Source organism: Hyperolius riggenbachi, chromosome 9 (assembly GCF_040937935.1).
Source record: "Hyperolius riggenbachi isolate aHypRig1 chromosome 9, aHypRig1.pri, whole genome shotgun sequence".
NCBI lineage: Eukaryota > Metazoa > Chordata > Amphibia > Anura > Hyperoliidae > Hyperolius > Hyperolius riggenbachi.
Window position 1 is genome coordinate 71,573,594 of NC_090654.1, and position 27,924 is coordinate 71,601,517.

The 27,924-nt window shown below is 44.4% G+C and overlaps 1 protein-coding gene across 1 annotated transcript; it reads right to left on the bottom strand.

The window, feature by feature from the left end:
- RRP9 (ribosomal RNA processing 9, U3 small nucleolar RNA binding protein) lies at positions 1-27,850 on the bottom strand. Its single transcript, XM_068251571.1, has 15 exons — positions 27,622-27,850; positions 26,457-26,542; positions 26,272-26,381; positions 25,687-25,748; positions 25,556-25,597; positions 24,400-24,526; positions 22,599-22,723; positions 22,421-22,513; positions 19,876-19,976; positions 18,727-18,861; positions 15,367-15,429; positions 14,149-14,294; positions 12,628-12,707; positions 11,799-11,872; positions 1-179 (listed from the first exon to the last, which is right to left on the bottom strand). Exons 1-15 carry the CDS (start codon positions 27,655-27,657, stop codon positions 89-91), a joined length of 1,371 nt encoding a protein of 456 aa, XP_068107672.1. The 5' UTR covers positions 27,658-27,850; the 3' UTR covers positions 1-88.
- Positions 27,851-27,924: the final 74 nt, after the last annotated feature.

A 27,924-nucleotide genomic window follows, 5' to 3' on the forward strand; every position in this document is an offset into this window, starting at 1 on the left:
TCTGTTCATGAAGTTTTATCAAATAAAATGTGAATATTTAAAGGTTGAACAAAAAGTATAAAGTCCACAGAGAAGGCCAATAAAGAGATCAGGACTCCTCGCTGGGCGTCTGCTTCCTCTTCAGGGGGATGATGTGTAACCCGTTCTTGGCCTCTTTCAGCCTCCACCAGCGTCCGAGTCTGCCGGAGGAAGAGACAGAGAAGTAAGGAGAGAGTGCAGGCTGTGCTGCGTGGTTTCCAGGCAATAAGAGACTAGCTGCTAAAACCACAGTATACGTCACTGTTAAATGAAGCTGAAAGGAAGCTGTATTCATTACACACCAGGGACCTGCTTCTGATCACTAGCCGCAGCATTTAAGCCATTTCTGTCTTACGGCAAGATAAGTCACTCCTGGTCTAGCAATATGGATTTGCTTCTTATGTGAGAGACAAGAGTCAGTGACAAGTACAGAGCTGCCAATATTAAAGGGCAACTGAAGTGAGAGGGATACGGAGGATGCCATATTTATTTCCTTTTAAGCAATACCAGTTGCCTGACCGTCCTGCTGGTCTATTTGGCTGCAGTAGTATTTGAATCACACCAGAAACAAGCATGCAGCTAATAATGTCAGAAACACCTGATCTGCTGCATGCTTGTTCGGGGTATATGGCTAAACGTATTAGAGGCAGAGGATCAGCAGGATAGCCAGGCAACTGGTATTTCTTAAAAGAAAATAAATATGGCAGCCTCCATATAGCTATTACTTTAGTTGTCCTTTAAAGGATTTCATGTTACTAACACCTCCCTTGTAGAGGTTGTCAATTATGCATGCAGCCAAGAACGGGTCTAAACAAAGTCGGCAAGAAGTCTATTAGGCCCAAATCCAAGCTGCATTAACTTTGCATGCAAATATGAAATAGATACCTGGAATCTTTCCGAGGCTTTGCATGGCCTCCTCTAGACCAGCACTGGACACATGGATCTCCCCCCCCCCCCCCCCCCCGCGCAGCCACGTTCCTGTTAGTGAATGAGCACAGCTGAACAGCAAAGCTTGGCTCGCTCCTGCGCAGTCGTCGCCGTTGGTCTCAGCAGAGAAAGCCAAGCCCGTTCAGCTTCATGCTATTGCACAGGTGCAAGCCGTCTGCACCTGCGTAGTGCGGGCAAGCACTCCTCATTCAGGTTTCCTTTGAAAACTAAATGGAAAATACATCCTGAACTATGCTCTGACTGCTGTTAGGCAGATGAAAAAGATGCTGCTCTACTTGAGCCCCTCAGCCACCAAAATCCATCCTACAAGCCAATTCATCTGGATTAAAGTGCAGCTGAACTCTTGCACAGGACAGAAGGAAAACAGAGAAATGCACTCTGTATGTATTTAGAGAGTTTAGTCTGTCAGCTAATTTGTAAACCCAATGTTAACCCTATGTCTGCAGGAAGTAGACACTGCAGATTTACTGCAGGATTTGTATCAGCTGTATCAAAGAAATGTTTTTCTTTAAGTTATTATGCTGTTGCTTATCTTTTAGAGAAGAGGAAGTTCTGAATTCAGATCCGCTTTAATACATATCTGTAAATGTTCCATGCAGGTCCCTGCACACCCAGGTTTAGTCACCTCTGCACATCTAGCACTGATGTCACACCCACAGAGTAAGGGGACATCTGGACATGTAGGCTAATATTGCTGCCTGCGCAGAACACTTCAGACCATGCAGGCGCGATTGCGAGTGGTGCTCGCACAGCCGATGTCAGCAACAGAGGTGATCCCGGGACACCGGAGCTGCGGCAAGGGACATATCAGCTGCCAGGGGCTGGAGGAAGCCCCGGGTATGTACAGTGGTGTGAAAAACTATTTGCCCCCTTCCTGATTTTTTATTGTTTTGCATGTTTGTCACACTTAAATGTTTCTGCTCATCAAAAACCGTTAACTATTAGTCAAAGATAACATAATTGAACACAAAATGCAGTTTTAAATGATGTTTTTTATTATTTAGTGAGAAAAAAACCTCCAAATCTACATGGCTCTGTGTGAAAAAGTGATTGCCCCCCTTGTTAAAAAATAACTTAACTGTGGTTTATCACACCTGAGTTCAATTTCTGTAGTCACCCCCAGGCCTGATTACTGCCACACCTGTTTCAATCAAGAAATCACTTATGCTGGATACACACGGTGCGTTCGTGCACTCGATTTTCCCGTCGATTCGTTTATTTCCAACATGTCCGATTTGGATTTCGATGGATCGTTAGGTCGATTCGCATGCAAAGTATGCCGAATCGACCTAACGATCCATCGAAATCCAAATCGGACATGTTGGAAATAAACGAATCGACGGGAAAATCGAGTGCACAAACGCACGGTGTGTATCCAGCATTAAAGGGACACTTAAGTCAAACAAAAAAAATGAGTTTTACTCACCTAGGGCTTCCAATAGCCCCCTGCAGCTGTCCGGTACCCTCGCCGTCTCCCTCCGATCCTCCTGGCCCCGCCGGCAGCCACTTCCTGTTTCGGTGACAGGAGCTGACAGGCTGGGGACGCGAGTGATTTTTCGCATTCCCAGACACATTAGCACCCTCTATGCTGCTATATGGTATATGATATATGCTATAGCAGCATAGATGGTGCTATTGTGGCCAGGAACGCGAAGAATCACTCGCGTCCCCAGCCTGTCAGCTCCTGTCACCGAAACAGGAAGTGGCTGCCGGCGGGGCCAGGAGGATCGGAGGGAGATGGCGAGGGCACCGGACAGCTGCAGGGGGCTATTGGAAGCCCCAGGTGAGTAAAACTCTTTTTTTTTGTTTGACTTAAGTGTCCCTTTAAATAGGAGCCATCTGACACAGAAAAGTAGACTAAAAGCACCTCAAAAGCTAGATATCATGCCAAGATCCAAAGAAATTCAGGAACAAATGAGAACAAAGTACTGTAATTGAGATCTATCAGTCTGGTAAAGGTTATAAAGCCATTTATAAAGCTTTGGGACTCCTGCGAACCACAGTGAGAGCCATTAAGAACATTAAAGCTTGTCTCAATTTTGCTAAAAAAACATCTCAATGATTGCCAAGACTTTTGGGAAAATACCTTGTGGACCGACGAGACAAAAGTTGAACTTTTTGGAATGTGCGTGTCCCGTTACATCTGGCGTAGAAGTAACACAGCATTTCAGCAAAAGAACATCATACCAACAGTAAAATATGGTGGTGGTAGTGTGATGGTCTGGGGTTGTTTTGCTGCTTCAGGACCTGGAAGGCTTGCTGTGATAGATGGAACCATGAATTCTACTGTCTACCAAAAAATCCTGAAGGAGAATGTCCGGCCATCTGTTCGTCAACTCAAGCTGAAGCGATCTTGGGTGCTGCAGCAGGACAATGACCCAAAACACACCAGCAAATCCACCTCTGAATGGCTGAAGAAAAAAAAAAAATGAAGACTTTGGAGTGGCCTAGGCAAAGTCCTGACCTGAATCCTATTGAAATGTTGTGGCATGACCTTAAAAAGGTGGTTCATGCTAGAAAACCCTCAAATAAAGCTGAATTACAACAATTCTGCAAAGATGAGTGGGCCAAAATTCCTCCAGAGCGCTGTAAAAGATTCGTTGCAAGTTATCGCAAACACTTGATTGCAGTTATTGCTGCTAAGGGTGGCCCAACCAGTTATTAGGTTCAGGGGGCAATTTCTTTTTCACACAGGGCCATGTAGGTTTTGAGGGTTTTTTTTTTCTCACTAAATAATAAAAACCATCATTTAAAACTGCATTTTGTGTTCAATTATGTTATCTTTGACTAATAGTTAACGGTTTTTGATGAGCAGAAACATTTAAGTGTGACAAACATGCAAAAGAATAAGAAATCAGGAAGGGGGCAAATAGTTTTTCACACCACTGTAGATCTCATTTGGGGGGGGGGGGGGGGGGGGCTCAGATGTATCCTTAAAAGAGGAACTCCACTGAAAATAATGTAATAAAAAAGTGCTTTATTTTTACAATAATTATGTAGAAATGATTTAGTCAGTGATTGCCCATTGTAAAATCTTTCCTTTCCCCGATTTACATTCTGACATGTATCACATAGTTACATTTTTACTGCTAGCAAGTGATGTCACTGGAAGGAGATGCTGCTTGCTTTTTTGGCAGTTGGAAACAGCTGTAAAAAGCTATTTCCCACAATGCAATGAGGTTCACAGACAGGAAACTGCCAGTACCATGGTCCTCACAGTTTCCTGTGGGAGTCGTTTCACCACAATATCAGCTATACAGAGCCCCTTGATGATCAGTTTGTGAAAAGGAAAAGATTTCTCATGGAAATCATGGAAAATTGAAAAAATGTAAAATACATGTGTATAAGAAGAACATTGCTCCCAGAGTAAACCGCACAATAAATTACTTTTCTCCTATGTTGCTGTTTTTTGCAGGGAGTAACAATATGACAGGTTTTAGACTAGTCCATATCCTCATGTGGTATTCTCAGTATTTCCTTTATTCTATACAAAAGCACTGTCTGCAATGGATCTATGCAAAGATGCTAGCTGGCCTCCCTACTCATTTGAGCACTTTTTTTTGGCAGCTGGACAGAACAACTATTATTCAGCAAGTGCTTTTGAAAATAAAGAAGGCCCTGATGGACTGTCCTCAGAGTTTTGTAAGCTACTTCGACAAGATGTGGTTCCATATCTGGCTTCTCTTTTCAATAAGATTTTGAAAGAAAGCAGATACCCATCGTCAGCAAACGTGGCCTATATTAAATTACCCAAACCAAGAAAAGATCCTTTATTGCCTGGTTCGTTCCGGCCTATATCTTTAATTAATCAAGATATTAATATTCTTTCTAAATTAATGGCTGACCAGCTGGCTGGTCTTCAGCCGAAACTAGTCCTTATCAAGTTGGCTTCGTTAGGAATTTGTCCACAATCTCTAATATCCGAAAATTACTCCTGGTTCAGGACTATGTCAAGGCCTACCCTAAAACTACGGTATGTAAAAATTACGCTATCCTTATCAAACGCTTTTTCGGCGTCAATCATGTTTCCTGGGACTGGTTAAACGGGGTTCTGGACAAAATGTAAAATCTCTGGGTCACTAAGAAACTTGATCAATGCTATGCATCTAAATACCTTGTGCTCGGATCTATACTCCAGGCTTTTTATCAGATACTTTTAGACTCGAGAAAGGTACGAGACAGGGTTGCCCTTTATCGCCCCTGCTTTTCAACTTGGCACTAAAACCCATGACTCGCCACCTAGAGGCAAATTTCCCGGGACTCGATATTGGGGGTTGCAGGGTATTACAGGCCATGTTTGCTGACGACATTTTATTATTTTTGCAGGATCCCTTGCTTCAATTGGGAAACATATTGAATACAATTGGGGAGGTTGGTAGTCTGAGTGGGTTTAAAGTTGATGTCTGTGAGTTGATGTATCTGTCCTCAATGGCCCCTAACACTGGGTTGTCACACCTCCCGGTAAAAATATGCTCGCAGGTAACATACCTGGGATCAAATTTTATAGATACCCTTCACTTTTATATCCAAAAAATGTCCACCCCCTGATAGCTGACTTCAAAAGACAACTACTTAACTGGGAGAAACTGCCTATCAACTTAATGGGACAAGCCTCCTTGATTAAATCAGTGTCATTTGGCAGACTGCTTTACCCCCTGCAAATGATTCCAATAGTACTGAAACACTCAGAGGTGAAAGATCTCAATAAAGCATTCTCCCGCTTTTTATGGAAGAATTGTAAAATAAGAATAGCTCTCTCCAAGCTACAACTCCCTAAAATCTGGGGGAGAGGTGGCCCCTTAGCTATACGAAATATCAGGCGGTATAACATAGCTTGTATACCTTGACATGTGCGGGATTGGATAAATAACTCGAGTATCTACTCCAACTATACTTTAGAGTCTTCGTATGCTGAACCATGGTCATTGGCTGGTCTGCTGCACACATCGCATAAACATCTCCCACCGAAATTGAAAAGCAGTAAGATCTTTAATGATACAATAGTGACTTGGAGAGAGTTATGTAAATTATTCCATATGCCTTATCTGATTTCCAAGTACATGCCATTGTGTGGGCTACCTGAGTTTCCAGCGAGCTTAGCCCATGGGGGTTTCTTTGAATGGAGGGATTAGAGGATACAAAAGTGAGGGCAGTTGCTTGATCTAAAGTCGGGTAGTATATTGTCCTTTCTGGGTATTAGATTTAAAGCGGAATATAACCCTGCATTTCAACTTTGCTCTAAAATATTATTTACAGCATATTATATGCAAAAAGCATTTTTTTTTTTACTAGACCAGCATTGGAAGGGTTAAACACAGAGGTTTAAAGGTCCTGGAGAGATATGCAGAAGTTCAGATAGATACATTCTATTTAGTTACATGTATCTATTGATAAACAGTTACACACTCTTTGGCTGTCGTCCAAGCTCCTTCTCAGTGAGAGAGATGAGTCACATTCAACACTTAGATACATTATGTAAACAAAATGTATCTATTTCAGCTTCGGATGCGCCTGCAGAAATCTAAAGGAACTTTAAAGCCCTGTGTAACCCTTCCAATGCTGGTCTAGTAAAAAAAAAAATGCTGGTTGCATATAATATACTGTAAATAATGTTTTAGAGCAAAGTTGAAATGCAGGGTTATATTCCGCTTTAAGTTCAATATCCCTCGCCATCATTTCCTATATTATGGCAAATTGAGATATTTTGTAGAAAGCAAGGGGACTCAATAGAAAAAAAATCTCCACCCTAAATTACCTAGATGAGTTCCTAGCCCTGCATGTTCCCAAAATCTCTTTGTCCACAATTCAGATAGATCTTCAACAGCGATCCACATCCAAACAAGTACTGAACAGCTGGTCTAAATATTTGCAGGACAACTATCTCCCAACCAAAATCCTTGAAGGTTACAAAGTACCATATTTTTCGGACTATAAGACGCACTTTTTCTCCCCCAAAAGTGTGTGTGTGGGGGGGGGGGGGGGGGAAGTCAGTGCGTCTTATAGTCCGAATACTACATATTGGGACCTGCACCTCCTTCCCGTCTTGCCTGTCCTAATGTCTGCCTGTCCCCATGTATACATTCACGTAGCTGCAGGCTGTCCTGTCTGAAAAACATTTTTGTCTGTAATGTCCCCGGGTACTACCGTCTACCGCAAGTACCACAAGTGGAAGTCCGCACAACATACCGTACATGCAGCTATCCTCAGGCTGTCCCCGCTTTCATTCCCGCGCTGTCCCGCTTTCATCACCGTGCTGTCCCCGCTTTCATCACCGCGCTGTCCCAAGCACTTGGATGTCCGTGATGTCCCCGGCCGGTATTACCGATGCGTTCCTAATCAGGAAGTGTCCCGCTCAGCGTTGTCGATAAATGGGCCAATCAGACGAGGGACGCTGGCCCCAACTGCCAATCACGCCGCACACTGCTCCTAGCAACTCTGTTAATAGGATGAGATGGCTAGAGGGCGGGACAGCCTCTCCGTCATTGGGACCAATCACTGTACAGTGCACAGTGGAGAGTGTGAGCGTGATTGGCAGTTGGGGCAAGCATCCCTGTCTGATTGGCCCATTTATCGGCAATGCTGAGTGGGACACTTCCTGATTAGGAACGCATCGGTAATACCGGCCGGGGACATCACGGACATCCAAGTGCTTGGGACAGCGCGGTGATGAAGGCGGGGACAGCGCGGTGATGAAGGCGGGGACCGCCTGAGGATAGCTGCATGTATAGTATGTTGTGCGGACTTCCACTTGCTGTAGACGACTTCCACCTGCGGTAGACAGTAGTACCCGGGGACATTACAGACAAAAATGTATATAAGGCAGGACAGCCTGAGTATAGCTGCAGCTACGTGAATGTATTTAATACACGGGGACACGCAGACACTAGGACAGGCTGGACACGGAGGACAACAGACACAGGGGGACATTCAGACACTGGAACACAGAGGACAGGGATAGCAGACACTGGACATGGAGGAAACAGGACAATCGAGACAGAGGAAGAGGGACAGATGACATGGGGTTAGAGGAAGGGGGAAAGAGGATACAGGAAGACACCAGAGGACACAGGGAGACAATGGACACAAGGGGGACATAAAAGCAGCAGAGGGACAGAGGAGACCACAGGGAAACAAGGAAGGCACAAGGGAGACATAATAATTGTAGGGGGGAAAGTCTATAAGACGCCCCTGCAGCATGGACGCACCAGGCTTAGTATATTATTTTTTTTCCTGGTTTTTGTCCTCTAAACCTGGGTGCGTCTTATGGTCCGGAGCGTCTTATAGTCCGAAAAATACGGTAGTCCACAAACTAATTATTGGGGAAAGTTGGAGGGAATCCCACCTTAAATTTATACATAAGGTAAAATATGCATTCAATATTAAATATAAAGCACCCGCCGGCCCATTATAGTCCAAGATGTCCTAAATGTTCTCACCCTGACGCGGACATATTCCATGGTATGTGGAGTTGCCCAGTGATAGTAGATTTTTGAAATAGAGTGATAAAGTATATCAAACAAATGTGTAAAGTCCAACTGGTATTATTACCACTACTGCTATTATTTAGCTATGAGGAACTTCCCTCATCATTAGAGGTCAACCACCAATCTACTCAAAAGCGCATGAGTAAACTAGCTCTCTTAATTCTAATCGCGGCTCGAAAAGTGAGCGTTAATAAATGGATTTATTCAAGCGTCCCCTCAACCTGGGACGTTGAAGAGGAACTTTTAGGCCTGGTGCACACTAAAACCCGCTAGCAGATCCGCAAAATGCTAGCAGAATTTTAAACGCTTTTTCTTATTTTTCTGTAGCGTTTCACTTAGCATTTTGCGGTTTTGGTGTAGTAGATTTCATATATTGTTACAGTAAAGCTGTTACTGAACAGCTTCTGTAACAAATACACCTGCAAAACCGCTCTGAACTGCCGTTTTTCCTATACTTTACGGTTTGCGTTTTTCCTATACTTTACATTGGAGGCAGAAACGCCTCCTCAATCCAAAAAATGCCTCACCCGGGAGTATGCGTTTCAGCAAAACGCCTCCCGCTCTGGTGTGAACCACCCCATTGAGATACATTGACCAAGTGTATCTGCAGCCGCAAGCGGCTGCAGAAACGCCGAAAAACCCGCTCGGTGTGCACCAGCCCTTACACTTATTCCAGCTAGCTAGACAGACTGGATGCAATGAGCCACAAAGACAAGAAAACAAAGTAATTCTTTAAGAAATGGAAGTTATTCATTCAAATGACTCACTCTCAACAGGAAATCAAAGACCTAATGGAACATTTTAAATATACAAAGTGGTATTTAAAGGGAACCAGAGAGGAACCTTAGATGGAAAAATGAAACCGCATTTATACATACCTGGGGCTTCCTCCAGCCCCATACGCACGGATCGATCCCACGCCGCCGTCCACCGCTGCCCGCATCTACGAAAACCGGCTCCCGTCACTGACGACATCGGAGCCAGGCTACGCAGGAGAAGTGCGCCCTCTACGTATCTCGCCAGCAGGTGCTGCAGGGATACGCAAAGAGAGCACTTTCGCTACGCTAGACTGGCTCCGACTGACGGCAGAGTGGGGAGCCGGTTCTCGTAGATGCGGGCAGCGGTAGATAGCGGCGTGGGATCGATCCGTGCGTACGGGGCTGTAGGAAGCCCCAGGTATGTATAACAGCTTTTGACTTTTTCATCTATGGTTCCCTTTAACGGAACACTTGTTGGGCACGTTGGGGAAATTAGATAATTCTTGAAGTTTCTCAACACAATAGATAAGGTCAATTGGTCGGGAATGACAGGGGGGGGGGGGACCCAGGGAGGGTTCATCTTGTTATGAAAATTTATACCAGTTATATGTACGGATTATTATAAGAAGTACCTTTAATATTTCATGACAGACAACTGTACATTTTTATATGTGGATTACCCCAATGGGGTTGTTATTTTAAAAACAAAATAAAATTTGTTTTAAAAAAATAGAGAATAAAGAAAACCCTGATAACTCCACGAGTAGATGGACTAGTCCAAAATCTGTCAGATCTACTTAACAAGCTATTATAAGTGACAGACACAGGAAAAAAATAAAATTTGTACATGTACATTTTATACATATCCATTTTAAATTTTACATTATAGTGGTCATTTAAAGAGAACCTGAGATGAGTAAAGGATCAATACTTACCTGGGGCTTCCTCGCTGTCCTCCCTGGTGGCTCCATTCCTCTGTAATAGCACACGGTAAGAGGGCTTCAGTTGCGCCGCTCTGTGCTTGTGCGGCCCAGCCACGCCCCCATTGTGCTCCTGCAGTCGGGCATGTGCAGAGCAGACCGACTGGCGCAACTGAAGCCCTATTACCAGGAGCTACAGAACAGCCCATGGGGCTGGAGGAAGCTCCAGATAAATATCGATTCTTTACTTTACTCCGTCTCAGGTACACTTTAACAGAGCACAATATCTCATTTTCTTGTGCAAGGTCAAGGTTTACCTTTAACATCCCCCTTCTATTATTTCCTGACTAGTGTCGTTCATTCAGCCAAACCTTTGACAAAAGTGGTAACTTAGGGCATGCATTAGAATCAAATCGCATTCATTTTTTTTATTTGTTTAACAAAGAATATGTTCAATTCAAAATAGGGAGGGAAGGCTTTAAGTTTATGTTAAAGAGAACCCGAGGTGTGTTTAAAGAATGTTATCAGCATACAGAGGCTGGATCTGCCTATACAGCCCAGACTCTGTTGCTATCCCAAACCCCACTAAGGTCCCCCTGCACTCTGCAATCCCTCATAAATTACATCCGTGCTGCGAGGCTGTGTTTACATCTGTAGTGTCAGTCTCAGCTGCTCCCCCGCCTCCTGCATAGCTCCGGTCCCTGCCCCCATCCCTTCCCTCCAATCAGCAGGGAGGGAAGGGATGCAGGTGGGGACTGGAGTTCTGCAGGAGGCGGGGAGAGCAGCAGACTGACACTATAGAGATAAACACAGCCAGCTCTGACAAGCTGTTTGTCAGCAGCGTGGCTGTGATTTATGAGGGATTGCAGAGTGCAGGGGGACCTTAGGGGGGTTTGGGATAGCAACAGAGGCTGGGCTGTATAGGCAGATCCAGCCACTGTATGCAGATAAAATTCTTCAAACCCACCTCGGGTTCTCTTTAAGGGGTTTTAACCACTTCAGGATTCTGCGTACGCATATGTACGCCCCTGAATCCTGAAGCGGTTTCCATGGAAACGGCCGCTCGAATGAGCGGCCGTTCCATGTCAGTTCACGGAGGGTGTCTCCGTGAACACCCTGCGAGCCTCCGATCGTGGCTCGCAGGGTAAATGTAAACAGGCGGGGAAGATCTTCCCCGCTGTTTACATACATACGGCGCTGCTGCGCAGCAGCGCCGTGACGGAGATCGGCGATCCCCGGCCTCTGATTGGCCGGGGATCGCCGGCATCTGATAGGCTAAAGCCTATCCTATCCGGCGCAGGACGGCTTTCCGTCCTGCGCCGCACACAGGGGACGGGAGAGGGAGGAAAGGCGGCAGAGGGAGGACTAGCGCTGCGGAGGGGGGCTTTGAGGAGCCCCCCCCGCTAGGCACAGCAGCGCGGCGGCGATCAGACCCCCCCAGCAGGACATCCCCCTAGTGGGGAAAAAAGGGGGGAAGTCTGATCGCCCTGCACGATTTCTGATCTGTGCTGCGGGCTGAAGAGCCCCCGCAGCACAGATCAGCCAAACCACCCGGTATCCGGAAGTGGTTAATCAAATTCAGCCCTCGTTACCAAAACAAAGAAAAACAAAAAAGTTCTGTGGGATGCGTAATTTATTATCATTATTATACGTAATTTATGTGCACTCACCTGTGTTCCTGTCCACCTCCAACAACAAGAAAGTCGGCAGTGCTGGAAAACTGAATACTATTTACAAAGCCAACCTGGGTGGAAGAAAACAAAAACATTGCGCCAATACAATCTACACATCTCTCTAAAAAACTAAGATCAAGAAAGTCGCATTAGAGAGGACACAATCTAGATCCTCTCACTATAGAGCAGTGACATCACTGAGGATGCAGCCTATCCATTCACTAAAGAGCATGTGACATCACTGAGATAGCAGCCTATCCATTCACTAAAGAGCAGTGACATCACTGAAATTGCAGCCTATCCATTCACTAAAGAGCACTGACATCACTGACAATACAGCCTATCCATTCACTACAGACCAGTGACATCACTGATGCACTAATGCAGCCTATCCACTACAAACAAATTACTTCAATAAAAATGCAGTCCATCCATACACTAGAAATAAAGGACATCACAAAACTTCATAACGATGAAGGAAAAATTGGCTAAAAAGCCCTGAAGAAAAGGAAAACATCTATATCATGCTTTTCTCCTGGCACACTCAAAGCACTTCAGGCCTGCAACCTCTTAGGGTGTGGTCCACGGATGACCAGGATCATTTGGGAGCCTTGCCCAAAGACTCATTACTATTTTACATGCTGGCTTGTGCTAAACTTCAAAACCTGGTCAAAGGCTCAAATCCCACATCAAAGGACACAGGCATTGCAAATGAGGTGATAAAGAACATCTGGCTTAAAAACACACACACACACTTAACTCCAGTTGCTAGGAGACCATTCAGTATAGAGACATCAGCTAGCATATCTGCAGTAACATCACTCACCAGTGGAATACTGAAGAGAGGGTGAAGACCCCGGAATCCCTCTCCACACTGCCAGAGCCGCACAAACCCATCGTGGGAGCCTGAAACACAAAACAGATCTGTAGGACCCCTATGCTTACTGGTAAATTCTTTAAGATATGGATTTACACTATTCTTATTGTCTAGGTTTATTTTGAGGCACTACAGATTTTAAAGCGCTGCAGAACATGCAGGTGCTATATAATGACTTATTGGTTTAAAGTGCATCCGGAAACTACTTACAGTGCATCACTTTTTAAACACACACACACACACACACACACACACACACACACACACACACACACACACACAACCTGAAAAAGTTTGAGGTTTTGGCAAGTGTATTAAAAAAAAAAAAATATGAGATAGCACAGGTATGCAAGTATTCGAAGCCTTTGCCATGAAGCTCAAAATTGAGCTCAGGTGCATCCGGTTTTTCCTGATCATCCTTGAGATGTTTCTGCAGCTTAATTGGAGTCCACATGTGGTAAATTCAGTTGATTGGAATTTCTGACCATCAGCTCTTTGAGCTTTAAAAAAAAAAAAAAAAAAAAAAGGATTCTGTGCAACAGTGGCTAGGTAAAGGAGAATCTCGGAAGCATCTGAGCTTTTCACTACTTTGCAATGGATCTATTTAACCTTTTCTTCATCTCAGCTTTGCTTTGCTTTAACACTGTCATTTTGTCAGCTTAAATTAGCTGGCCATTCTTTTGTGATCACTCATAGACAAGTCATTTGCTCACTTGAAGCAAACCTGAAGTAAAAATAAATTTGTGATAATGATTTGTATGTGTAATACAACTAAGAAATACAACATTAGCAGCAGATATGAGTCTCATATTGTTTCCAGTACAGGAAGAGTTAAACTTCAGTTATCTATGCAAAAGAGCTGCTCTCAGCTCTTCCACCCAACTTGGGTGGAAGACAGTCTTGTTTTCTGAAGCACTTCTCTAAACTTCTCTCTCACGGTTTAAGGTTTTACTGCAGGAAAGTTGAAAGGATCATTAGCTCTGCTCTGTTTCATAGTTGCAAACTGCAAATAATGACAGAATGATGCAATGTAATTAAAAAAAAAAAAAAGCTATATAATGCAAAATAAAAATATTTTCTTTGCTACTAATGTTATATTAGTTATCCATACTACACATTCAATACATTGTATCAAGTTTTTTTTTCCACTTCAGTGTCACTTTAAGACAAAATGATGGGCATAAGAATCCTAGATCAGCAGTTACTCAAATTAAGCCAACTGGGTTCAACAATCAAGCCACAGTTAAAATCCCTGGATATTTTGCCTCATTCTGGTGTTTGATGTGAGCAATAACCAAAGCTCCTGACCTGTATCTGCATGTTTTATGCATTGCACTGCAGCTACAGGATAGGCTGATGAGATCACAGCATGAATGAGGAGGAGTACAGCTGTACAATGCTCAGTAAGTATATATTATACATACACTGTTGAGCAATTCCTAGCAGTAACAGAGAAACATGCTATCTTACCAGAGGCCACCACATCAGTATTGAGTGCTGCAGCCACTGCACAGACCCAGTGTGGCTCCTCCAGTCCTGGCTCTCCTCGGTTACCATGAGCGCACTTCACTCGTGCTAGCGGCTTTTTCTTTGATACGTTCCACACGGCGATGGAGCTGCAGGAAGAAGAGAGTGAATGCTTTGTTTTAGAAATATTCAGCAATCCCCTCATCTCCCCCACCAAGATTTTCTATTTCAACACATTGATCGGGCCTGCATGTTTTGCCACTGTTTTTCATCCGATTCGATAAAATTTTCCAATCAGATGATCAATTTGGCTGCAAAAATCGATAAAGATGTATGGCCACCTTTACTTTCAAAGAGGCACTGTTTATTACAGCGTTTAATATGCCACTTTCAAACTCATTTATATAGCGTCAACATCTTCCGCAGCGCTGTACAGAGTATATTGCCTTGTCACTAACTGTCCCTCAGAGGAGCTCACAACTAGGCCTGAAAGATAAATCGAATTTAAACCGAAATCGTGATCACCAAGATCACAATTTCGGAATCGTCAAAGCGGCAATTATCGTGATTACGTCATTTCCACATGGGGGAAGTTTGAAGAAGCGGCTTCAAACTTACCCAAAGTCCCGGCACTTGTGGCCCGCAGCATTGGACATACCTTCCGCACGAGTCCAACGCTGTCCGTCCTCCAGCTCTTGTGCTTGGCCAAGCTCCGGGTTCCTGTATGTCACATGACATACAGGAAGTATTCCGTGCATTAGAGCCTGCAGGAGGCGAAGTGGTTAGACGGGCATCGCTGGACTCGTGTTGGAAGAGAGACAGGGGGACAGAGGGGCAACAAACAGGCACAGACGAAGCACAAAGCTTGATTTGAAGAAAATCGTGAATCGAAATCTTAATTTCGGACAGAAATCGCTCAAATTCAATTTTTTCCTAAAATCATTCAGGCCTACTCACAACCCTACCATAGTCATATGTCTATGTATGTATCGTAGTCTAGGGCCAATTTGGGGGGGGGGGGGGGGAAGCCAATTAACTTATCTGTATGTTTTTGGCATGTGGGAGTGCCCGGTGGAAATCTACGCAAACACAGGGAGAACATACAAAGATGTTGACCTGGCTGGGATTCGAACCAGGGACCCAGCGCTGCAATGCGAAAGTGCTAACCACTACACCACCGTGCTGCCCACACATCAGCTTGGGATGGTCAGGACTACTTACCCACTATCTGCCCCAGTTACCATGTGTTCCTCATTAATTAGCCGGATACAGTCTATAGAACCCCTGAAAGCACAAAGCCACAAAGGAACAATCAGATATGCTGTATATTTGCATCTGCGACATTACATACAAACAGCATAACCGGAATTATTAAAACAAAGCTTAATTTTAAGAAAACCAGGAGGTTGCGTGTGGCCCAATTTATACTTACCCGGGGCTTCCTATAGCCCAGGCATGGGCAAACTTGGCCCTACAGCTGTTACGGAACTACAAGTCCCACAATGCATTGCAGGAGTCTGACAGCCACAGTCATGACTCAAAGGCAAATGCATTGTGGGACTTGTAGTTCCGTAACAGCTGGAGGGCCAAGTTTGCCCATGCCTGCTCTAGCCCCACAAGGTGCTTGGGGTCCCTCATCCCCACCGGCCACTCCGTTCTCTCTGAAATCCTCCTGGTAATCAGGCCTGCCATGTGGGCACTCCCTGTCGCTCTCCCACAGCCTGGAGCATTCTGCAAAGAATGCTCTTGGGCACAGGAGTGCGACAGACATTCATGCAGCCACGCATGCACTGAAGAACATGACTAGCCCGATTACCGGGAGGCTTTAAGAGGGAACGGAGTGGCCACTGAGGATGACGAGGGACCCCAAATACTTCATAGGGCAGGAGGGAGCTCCAGGTAAGTATAAAATTAGCCCACACCTGCCATCTCAGGTACACTTTAACCACACATTTAATCATTATCTCTCTGCACTCAAAACACTCACAGGAAACTGGAACTTTAGTACCAACAACTAGGTTGCAAAAAAAGAAAAAAAAAATGTATTCCGTTGCAAAACTTGAAGATCTTAGCTTCCAAAATGGACTGCAGCTGCATTTTGTAATAGACCATTACACCAACATTGAGGTGCACTCCACAGACATGGTCCCTGCTGTACCTAGCAGCAAGTGAACATTTTATGCTCTTTAACCAGAAATTTACGTAGAAGCAATATCAGGTTCTACCTGCATCCACATAAGTCACACCATCAAATAAATGGGCTGTGCTGGCATAAGGACAAGTGATCAGCAGCCTGCAGCCAGACCACCATGGCTGCTAATACATATAAACAGGGCTGTGGAGTCAGAGTTGGAGCAATTTCTGTGTACCTGGAGTCGTCCTTTTCATAAACTGAGGAGTCGGATGATTTTTTTTGTAATGACTCCACAGCCCTGCATATACACAAGCAAGGGTAGCCATGCTCAGCCTCCTAGGACTTGAATTTTAAAATCCAAGCCCCTGTAGGACGAGCATGGCTACAACAATATATCAAGTTGAGATTTCTGCACCTCTCCCAATAAGAACTCCCCGCAGAAGACGCTGAGCTTTGATACAGACTGCATGAGTTATATGCTCCTTTTGTATTGCCTGAAGAAGTGGGATATACCTGCGAAACGCATTGCACCCTTTTGGAGTATGTAAGTAAACTAATTTTGTTGTTAAAATCAACATCTTTTGTGTCTGCATTTGGAGGGGTAAGTCCACCACTGCCTACTTTCATTTTAAACTTTTTAATCAACTGTTTCTTCTTCTGGCGCCTCTGTACAACTGCACAGCTACTGAGTCCACCTGTGGTGGAGGGGATTTGGCCCTTTTATTCCGATCTACAGAGAGCGACTTATTAATCCTGAGTGGGGACAGGTCTAAGTCCCCCCACCTGCCTATAAAGTGGTTGCTTGGATGGTAACCCTGGTTTGTGAGTATTAACTTATACTTACACATTTCCAGTACATACTACACTATACAGGGCTCTCGTTGTCTCCCTTTCTGTACCCTGCAGAGGTTCTGTCTCTGTGGCTCCCACACGGGTGTGTTTTTTCTGCATTAGTTTGTGTCTCCTCCCCTTCCATTTTTGATATTTCCTTGCAGTATATTGTCTCTTCCCCTCCCACAATGGCGATTTCTTTGCAGTAGTCTGCATTGCTGCCTCTTCCACCCTGGTAACATTTCCCAGCAGTTTTAAGGTGCGTACACACATGCGACTATAGTCGTTTGTAACGATCGTTCCCCGATCTTTACCAACGACGATCGTTACAAAAAACGAACCACCGACTATTAAGGCAAACGACGAACGAGCCAAATCGCTACAAAAGAAAGTTCTGTCTCGGCGGATTTTAACCAACGACGATCGTTTGCAAAAGTAGTACATCGTTGGAAACGATCGTTCGTACTAGGCTTGACATGCGCATTTCACTATTTCTCCATGGAACTTCTCATTTTTATGCGCAGGCGCAATAGTTGCTTTCTGTGATGTAACGTTCGTTCTAACGATCAGATCGTTACACACATTTTAAAACTACCTTTACTTAGGTCGTTCTTTCATCAATTAAAAGTTCGTTCGTCGTTCTTAACGAACGATCGTTGTCGCATGTGTGTACGTAGCATCAGTTTTCTCCTTCCTGCTGGGTCCTCTAAACTAGCACCAATCATTATGGCAGGAACCCTTAGAGTGGTGATCTGCAAACTTGGCTCTCCAGCTGTTAAGGAAGTCCCACAATGCACTTGCCTTTATGAATCATGACTGTGGCTGTCAGCTTCCTGTAATGCATTGTGGGACTTGTAGTTCCTTAAAGGTGTTAGGCAATTATAAGCAAAATAAGTGCTACTTACCTGGGGCTTCGTCCAGCCCCATGCTCCCAGCATGTCCCTCGCTGCAGCTCCGCCGTCAGCTGTTGGCCACCGCTGCCTCCCGGCGATGACGTCAGACCGTTGGCCTGTACTGCGCCTGCACAAGCGGCGCTGTCAATCTCCGCCACGTGGACCGGAGCATACTGCGCAGGCACAGAACTACTGCGCCTGCACAGTATGCTCCGAACCACGTGGCGGTGATTGACAGAGCCACACGCGCAGGTGCAGTACAGGCAGACCTCCAGGTCAGCCTGACATCGCTGGGTACCGGGAGGCGGCGTCAGCTGATGGCGGAGCTGCAGCGAGGGACATGCTGGGAGCTTGGGGCTGGACGAAGCCCCGGGTAAGTAGCACTTACTTTGCTTATAATTGCCTGATAACTTAACAGCTGGAGAGCTAAGTTTGCAGATCACTGCCTTAATGAGGGAAATTTAGCTAACATGATTGGGTGGACAGCACCCTCTCCAATAGGTTGTAGTAAACTGTGCCCACACTATTCAGCCAATCACAACACTTTATGCTGTAGAGGCTGCTGTGATTGGACTACTGTTCCCTATTAGGCTTCCTGCTGGGTCCCCTAAACTAGACTAGCGCCTAATTATTTTCTCTAATCATTGAACAGCAGTCCAGTGTGCTGCAAATGCTGTAACATGACTAAAGTGACATGAGAAAAGGCTACACCCTTCTACTCACTCTTGTCCACTAAACACTAGCTGCGACTCCTCAGCTATCTTCCACACTCTCACTGTTCCATCTCGGCCTCCTGATGTCACACAGCGCTCTCGGCTCAGACTGTCCAGACCTGTGATACTATCTTGGTGACCAAACCTGAAGAGGAGGAAAAAGAAAAAAGGATTTTTTATGGATCATACAGGAAACTTAGACCAATCAAATAACTCACTGTATCAGAATAACTTTATCAGCGTTTGTAAACAGAATAAAGCCCAGTGGTATAATTCTGACATGTTCCAGTGTTGCATGCAATCATGGATATGTTACCCATGAATTGGCTACACAGTCTGAATAACAGAGTATTTTACTGTACACGGAATCCCCAAACACCGACATATGAATGACCCACCGATATGTACGGCCTACTGGACCCGTCATGATGACGTCATCCCAGCACATGCCAAGTCAGGGACACCCTGTCCTACTCTCCCTAGCCCAGTTTATACTACAGTGCAGAGTATGGGGCAGCAGACAGCGTTTCTCCCCTGTTCCGGTGACCTTCAGCAATGAGCAACTGCCTCTCACCTGGAACTCTCGTTCTAACACCAGCATTTCCTCCTGCATTTGCTAGTGTTCAGGGTAAGAAGGTCACTCATCACTGGAGGCACTCAAAACAGCTCTGCAGCATAAACTGGGCTGGGGCAGTGCAGGAGGGGAGCAGGGACAGAAGGAGGCACAAAAGGGGATAAAAGGAGGTACAAAAAGGGGGCAACAGGAGGTACAGCGTGCAGAGGTGGCATGGGAGGGCACTGAAGGCATTGGAGAACAGAGGTGAAACAAAGGAGGGGGACACTGGAGGCACAGAGGAGGCTCAGGGAACAGAGGTGGATAGAGTCAAGTTAAGAACGAGAATGCAAAGAGGGGGGCGGTGGTGCAGGTAACAGGAGGCACAGAAGAACAGAGGGGGACAATGGAGGCAACAGAAGTGATACTGGAGACACAGGACAACACAGGTGACACAGAGGGCTACACAGGAATCACAGAGGAGGTTCAGGGGACAGAGATGGCACAGAGTTCTGACTTATAGACAGTCAGGTTAAAAACAAACATACAGTCCCAATGTCATTCGTTAACCAGGGACTACCTGTATGTTCTATAGTGCGCACTCACAAAGTTTCTATGTAGGAATTCTCTGCAACATTCCAGACTTTGATAGAGCGGTCATGAGATGCACTGAACAGCTGGTAAGTTCCCTTCTGGAAGGACAGTCCCTACAGAGGAGTGAAGAAATGAGATAAAGAGCATATACATTACAATCAGGAATAAAAGGAACACGCAAGACTTGCAGATCACCCACCCTTGCTGGACAGTATGGTCAGATCAATGGTTCACATTCAAAATGGTCCCAATAGTGACTATCTAGGTACTGTCAATTAAATGCAAATTGCAAGATGATGCCAGATTTTGCAAATTTTGTATGCAAATGCATGCAGCTTGTCCTACCAAGGTGGATTTCAACTGGTCCATTTTCACGCTGCGCAAGTTTCCACACTCTGGCCTCAACTCTGAATTATTTGCATGTCATTGATTACCCCTACTCACTTCAGAGGAAAAATATATATCCACATGGGCATCAGATGTAAAAAAAGATTCAGTGCCTCATTTGCTAGCTCCATCACCTTACCTCGTGTTTTCACCCCAATCCCCTCCAGACTGCCAGCTTATAAAGGCAACGTCCCCATATTTCTCATCTCTGTGGAATGCATTCTTTCAAAACTAGCTTGCATTGTTTGTTGGATGCTTTCATGCGATCTATTACCTTTGTATGCAGTTTTGTGCTCGTACTGCTAGAGATTTCAACTATGGCTATCCTGCTGATTCTCTGCCGCTAATACTTCTAGCCATAGTCCCTTAACAAGCATGTGCAGATCAAGCGTTTGACATTGTCAGAACTGACAAGATTATCTGCATGCTTGTTTCTGTCCAGTGCCCTCGCAGCCACTCACTAATCCTCTGGTGCCCCGCTGCCAGCTAGTTTCGTTTTTGTCGACAGGCCCGGCCCCGCGTAGCTTTTTCCGCATTCCCGACTAATTAGTGCTATTGCGGGCCGCATTACGAACGCATAGATATGCGGCAACGCGTATTTTTGTACGCATTGCGGCTCGCAATAGCGCTAATTGCAGTCGGGAATGCGGAAAAAGCTACGCTTGGCCAGTCCTGACGGGCCTGTTGGCAAAAACGAAACTAGCTGGCAGCGGGGCACCAGAGGATTAGTGAGTGGCTGCGAGGGCACAGGACTTCTGCACGGGGCTGGTAGAAGCCCCAGGTGAGTAAAACTCTTTTTTCTGGCTTAAGGTTCACTTTAAAATACTTAGCAATTTATACAATACTGTAACATTTAAGAATACAGATATGTAATATAACAATACTGTATTGTGTATTTTGTACATGAAGACAACTTTGCATTTCTGAAACTTTAGTTGTAGTAATAACTTTAGTGGTTTGTAAGTAGGGGACTGTCCGTATATGTATTTCTGATACCCACAACTGTCAGTATTTTCTGTGGCATTGGACAGAGTAAATAAGCACAATAATAAGCTAATAAAAAAAAATACAACTCCACTGCAAGGCAACGTGCAACTGGTGTGTGAAAAGTCACTAACAGACCTCAAGATTAGGAATGGTCAAGTGGACACAATATTCTAAGCAAACGTATGCAGCACTGAACGGTGGGCTCTATGAGAATCCAGAGGTTTCGAAATACTGAAGAAAATATCCAACTTTTCTCATCTCCCCACCTCAGGTTTGCTTTAAGGGAATACATGAGATGGACATAGGCCTCGATTCATCATTGTCTTTGAGATAACTTTTTCCAGTTTGTTAAATTACCGAATTCTAAGTTTAGCGATTTCTAGTTGTATTCATCAAGGTTTTTCCACATTCGGTGTGAATTCGATAACAATTTGTTAACCATTCGGTAACGTGTCGATATTTCCATTTTACAGGGGTAATTTAACACAAGGCCATAAGATTCCCATGGAATTGTGGGTAAAAGGCAGTTCTTTGAACACTACGTAGCAACATTCTGAATAGGGCTTAACACCTGGACCAGGATTCAGGAAGTGGCTTGGGACAATCCCACAATTTGATAGGAGCCTTTAAAAAAAAAAAAAAAGTAGTGCAGCTAGCAAATTAGTTAACCCTGGCACTGCCTGTGTTCTCTTACAAGATGATTCAAGAGAAATGCAGATGTCCTGCTATAGCAAATAAATCTATTCTCTTGCAAATTGATATGGTTCTAGCCCTTATTCTTGCTCTTCTGCGCCTTTGAATCACTCTCATCTGATACATAACCACTTCAAATGGCTCCATCTTCTCTGCCAGCAATGATCTGAGAGGAATAACGACAGAGCAGTGAAGGAGATAACTAAGCCTAAATATAACGCTAAACCACGCCTACTTTAATTTTCATGAATTGTATTTTCTTCCGTTTTAACGCATCACTAACGAATGATTACCGAATTATTACCGAATGCTCGCTAACAGCTGTAGATAAATTTGATGAATCCTGAAATCAACTTAACGAATTCGGTATTTTACCGAACTGTCGTTAACCAATTCGATAAGTCTTGATGAATCGAGGTCATAGTGACTGCTATGTCTACCTAGACTACAGAGGGATAGAAAGGGATAATGGAAGAATAAAGATACTTACTGACAAGGCACCTCTGTGTCCCTGGAACTTGTGGAGATTCTGACATGTCTCTGCATTCCAGATGAAGATAAGTTTATTGTCATCACCTGACGCCTGATTGACAAAAGTGATACAAGTCAGTCAGTATCGATGTGTCACACCATACTGTGTACAACTGACAAACACCACTAGACCTCACCAGGTATTTCCCGTCCGATGACACAGCCATGCACAGGATCTGGGCTGTGTGCCCCACATGTGTGTCCCCACAACCCTTCCTTCCCCCAGGGATCTTGTGCACCTTCTTCCCATCAATAACTGACCCTGTGGAACAAAGACAAAACAGGAGTCACAATCTCTCTTGCACAGAACTTTCTGAAGAGAGAAGTCATTAGGCCTGGTTTGTAAAGCAACAATCCCATGGAACAGAAAGCTAACTAAGCCAGGGTCTCTTGTAAATACATCAAAGGTTAGGATTAGAATCCCACAAAATTAGTAGATGAACAAATTACCTAAAGCCGCACTTAGAGCCAGTTTAGCATATAGTATATCCCTTTGAAATGCCAGGCTGAAGATACAAACTGACAACCATTACCCATCACTGCACAAAAGAAACAGCCAAGCTAATTTTGGGATATGATAATTACCAAATTAGCTGCTCTGGTGTTAGCATATTCACTTAAAAGAGGAACTGTCGCGAAAATCTTAAAATTTAAACCACATGCAAATAAGTAGTAGGTTTCTTCCTGAGTAAAATAAGCCATGAATTACTTTTCTCCTAGGTGGCTGTCACTTACAGTAAGTAGTAGAAATCTGACAATACCAACAGGTTTTGGGCTAGTCCATCTCTCCATAGGGGATTCTCAGCATGACCTTTATTCTTTATAAAAAAACACTTCCTGAAAAAGATTTATACAAAGATGCTGACCAGCCTCCCTGCTCACTACACACTTTTTTGGCAGTTCGACAGAGCAACTGCCATTCACTAAGTACATTTTGAAAATATAGAAATCCGTGTGAACCCCCCATGAGGAGATGGGTTAGTCCAAAACCTGTCAGTTCTATCAGTTTTCTACTACCTACTGTAAGTGACAGCAACATAGGAGAAAAGTCATTTATGGCTCATTTTACTCTGGAAGAAACATACTTCTTAACTGAATATGATTACATATATTTTAAATTTTAAGATTTTTGCGACAGAGGTCCATTAATGAGGCTGATGCATGTAACTGTGGTAATATTTTTGTGCGGAGAAAGGGCACAGCAATATCACCATTACTGCCACCAACAGATTACCACGGGTTACACTATTAGCACAAGCATTGCTGCAGAAATGGCATTACCACAGCAATGCTTGCGGTTCTCCAGTACCATGGGTCACGCTAACAGCACCACTTGCGGTAACCTGCTGGCGGTAGTAACAGTAATACTGCAATGTGCTGTCTTCCACACAGCAATATTACCGCATGTTAGGTTATGCGCATCAACCCCAATGTTCAGATTCAGAATTGAGGTATTGCGGGGGTGAATTATTGCCTGAGAAGTTGAATACTTGCAAATGACTTCAGCCTTAGGAAGGCAAAATGTTACTTTTTGTTTCAGGAAGGGGGCATTTTAGCCCTTTGTTGCCTAATGTCACTTTGTTTTACTGCATGCTTTGTGAATTGACCTTCATTGAGTTATTTCAGAATAGCTTACTACGCCAAGTGCAATAGGGGTTGTATCCAGAATTATTTTTGGCACATACAGGGTTGGCGATGGTACAGTAACAAGTATACAGAGTCATTCATATTGAGGGTCTGTCTTGGTCATTTTAGTTTTCTATGTGGTAAAAGCCTTAGTAAATTAACAATTTACAAAATGTTCAGTAAAATGAGCAGTTTTCTGCTTTAACAAATGTGCTAAGGCTAAGTGGATTTGAAGCAATGGTCTTATTTTGGCTAGATTATGACAAAAGCTCCTGAAATATCTACATTTGTAAAATAAAAATGTTCTCTCACATTTGATGATGCTGCAGTCTTTGGAGCCAGAAAAGATGTGCTTATCATCCGGAGTGATGACGATACAGGTGACAGGTAGCTGGTGGCCGCGTAAAAGACGAATTTCTGTAGGTTCTGGAGGCAGCAACTATTAGACACAAAGGGGGAAACATCAGGTGTGGGGGGGGGAAAAAAATAAATAAAATAAAAGGGTCCTCCAGTTGCCTGTTACAGCCAGGAGAAAGGGAGGTCATGTTTTGTGCAGACAAATATGGAACTCAACCACATTTATCTGGCATGTAAATTGTGTAACTACAAACATCTGAGCCCTGATGTGGAATTAGGACCTGCCTCTCCACTTTCTAAGAGAACTTTGAGATGCCAACCCTGTGCCTCAAGGAAGAACTAGCCAGGTGCACCCAATCCAAGAATAAGTAGCCATGCGTGCTACCAGATTGAAGTATTAGTTAACCTAGTGGGGTAACCAGTTAGTAGAATTAGGTAGCCAAGTTTATCCACTGGTAGCATTTATAGCCACATGTATCCTCCACTTAATAGTATTAGCTAGCCATGTGTGCCCTCAAACCCTAATGTTAGCGCCATTGCCAGACTGCACAGCAAAGCATGGGTAAAATAGTCACGCACCTGTTCTTCTGCCAGGCTCCCATCTAAGTCCCAGCAGTGTTATTTCACCCCCTGTGACACCGTGCCACTGTCTGCAGCAGCCTGCTGGCATTCTCAAACAGACATCACATGCTGTCACGAGTCACTGAGTACAGACGCGGGAAGGGATCGCCATGGAGATGTGACATGCTATGGATGATAGAGGAGCATGCTGACATGACAGGCGAGGCACCTATTCAGCACACTCCATTGCGCATGCTGCAGCCCTGCACTATCCTCCAAAAGCACGGATCAGTACTTGACCCCTATACCACTGTGCACATTCGGTTCCACTGTGCACATTCACAACATATTGGCCAGCTGTCTGGTTCCTATTCAGTTGGTCCTAGTATGTATCTGAAAGACTTTGGAGGGGTGACAGAGTATGTAATTCGCTACACTGATGACCAGAATATAGCGAATAACAAAGCTCTGTGGTTCTTTCTACATCACGGCTCAATAAACAAGGAAAAAAAAAATAGTATAAGAAGATGAAGGGGAAAAATATTTTCACCTCTTTGGCAAGTTGTCGCCGCAGTCTTCCCCGCTGTTCAAGCTGCAGAAAAGAAGACAATAGTTTATAGTCAAGATGAAAAGATTCTTAGTATGTTGTCAACATGCTACTTCCCTTCTCAGTAAACTCACCACATCCTCCTGTAACCTGCTTGCAATGACATCTTGGCTCTCGTCATCTTGCCTTTCCTCCTCTGAGGAACACAGATAATTCACATTATGGTTTTATAAATATATAGACATGCTGCATACCAAAGCCATGGTCACATCTGCCCAGGGTGCAGCACAGGTGCTAATGCAATGTCATCACAGGTGCTGATGCAATGTCTGATTGTGCTGCCCTACATTACTGAGCTGTGCCTCATCACATGCATATCTTTAATAGATGCACCCCTAATCCTTATAATTCTAGTTCTCCTGCACACATACACACACCACTGGGGTACCTCTGTGCCAAATTGCAGCCCCCACAGCCCTGCTGGTTTTTGAGATAATGTAAAATATCTTGTGAACCAGCAGACTGGGATGGGTAGGGAGCTTGCAATTTGGCACTGAAAAGTCTGGAAGGTGTTGGGGCCATGGCTGTGGATATCTTGGGCTTCAAATATATTACGATAGAAAATGTAGCAGCACAAGATCATACTGCACATGCAGGTTAGCACAATCAGACACAGCACTGTCTTAGAGACAGATGTCAGCACAAGTGGGGGGCCTTACCCTGTGCCTGCAGCTGCTGCAGATACTCCTTAGCCAATCGCAACTTTTTCTCTTGGGCAGTCTCCTCCAGATCTTCCTCTTCATCCTGTTTTTTCTTGCGTGTTGGGGCTCTGTGCAGGGAATCATTGTCAGATGAAGGCCACACAAAACTGTAGCAAAAGGACAGTGAACAGAAACAAACTCACAATTCAGTGTCTGAGTCGCTCTCAATTTCCTCTCTGAGATTCACGGTTTTCTTTTTCTTCTTTTTCTGGGCTTCTGTGCCATTTGTCTAATGTTCAAGCATAAAAAACGGTCATTGTGAGGCCAATACTTCACAGTGCAAAATTGTGCAAAGATCAAAGCACAGTGGAACATATATTACTCATTAAGTGTGAGAATGGGGTGTGACCAGATACAGTAGTAAGCTTCTCAGAGTTAAGGTGGCCATACACTACTTTATCTGAATCAAATGAAGAAAAAAAAAAAAAGAAAAAAAAAAAAGAAAAGAAAAAGGAATCTACCCATCATCACTAGATCTATAGGCACCACTAGTATGGTTTAGGTGACCGAGCAATAAAGTCCAATCACAACAACGTCCACAGCGTGGAACATTCTAACTGGCCAAATAGTTTTGACGTATTATTACCATCACTTATCTGAAACCTAGCGGCTCCAGTTAGTGCTGTCATCCAATCATGTTAGCCGAGTTTCCCTATGGACTTTCTCACTGGGTCACCTTAACCATACTAGCACCAGCATCTCTGGGGCAAACTCTGCACAACACAGTGTATTATGTGTAACAATAGAACAGTAATCACGTGGAAGTGTTGTGTGGACAAACAACATTACAATCTAAACTCATTGGAAGCAAGAGCTTATAGGACATCCTAGCACACCACATAGTGTATGTGCTTGCAGACATTGCAGGAAGACATACAGCTGCCAGACTTGAACATTTCCCCCCTCATATATAGTATGCACAGGCATTAATAACAGTTTGGAAGGCTAACAACATACATAATGCACTTCCAGAGAGCTATAAGCGAATTCTGATACTTGTAGTCCTACAGGTCCCAGGTACCTATGAGTACAGCAGAAATCAGTAGTTGAGGCAGTGGGTTGATATACAATCTGTAAGGCAAGTATGGTACTGGTAATAACCCAAAGGTCTAGGGCTATAGAAAGAAGCATATGATCTCGATCCCATGCACACTGTCCAGTAGAGCAAAGGCTGGGGAGATTCGTGTGATTGGAGAACTTTCCCTATTAAGTTTTCTACTGGGTCCCCTGAAGTAGACAGCACCCCGCCCTCCCCATGCCATACTGCACTGCACACCGTCCGGTGTAGCCCTAACACCGCATACTAACCTCCACTCGCCGCTTCTTGATGAACAGGCCAGACATGATCAGACAACCCACGTGTGAACTCTACTCCTTCCGGCGCAGGCGTAGTCGCCGCTCACTATAGGTGCCAGCCCTTCTGTATTCCCATTGGTTACAGTAGGCATGCCGCGACCTGGTGTTTCCATTGGTCAATAGTTGCATTACAGACCTGCACACATCGCGACGTTCTGGGGGCTCGGTGACGCGCTCTGCAGTCATGTGATCGGAAATCCAGCTGAGGCGACAGCAACTAGTAGTTACAGTTTATAATTTCCGGTGTTGTGTCTG

Bases quoted from the DNA above. Each gene is read 5' to 3' on its own strand.
- RRP9 (XM_068251571.1), bottom strand. From the start codon at position 27,657: ATGTCTGGCCTGTTCATCAAGAAGCGGCGAGTGGAG. The intron at 25,749-26,271 runs GTAAGGCCCCCC...TGTGTTCCTCAG, and splicing joins GCAGCAGCTGCAGGCACAGG to AGGAGGAAAGGCAAGATGAC. The intron at 19,977-22,420 runs GTAAGTATCTTT...ACTCCTCTGTAG, and splicing joins GACACAGAGGTGCCTTGTCA to GGACTGTCCTTCCAGAAGGG.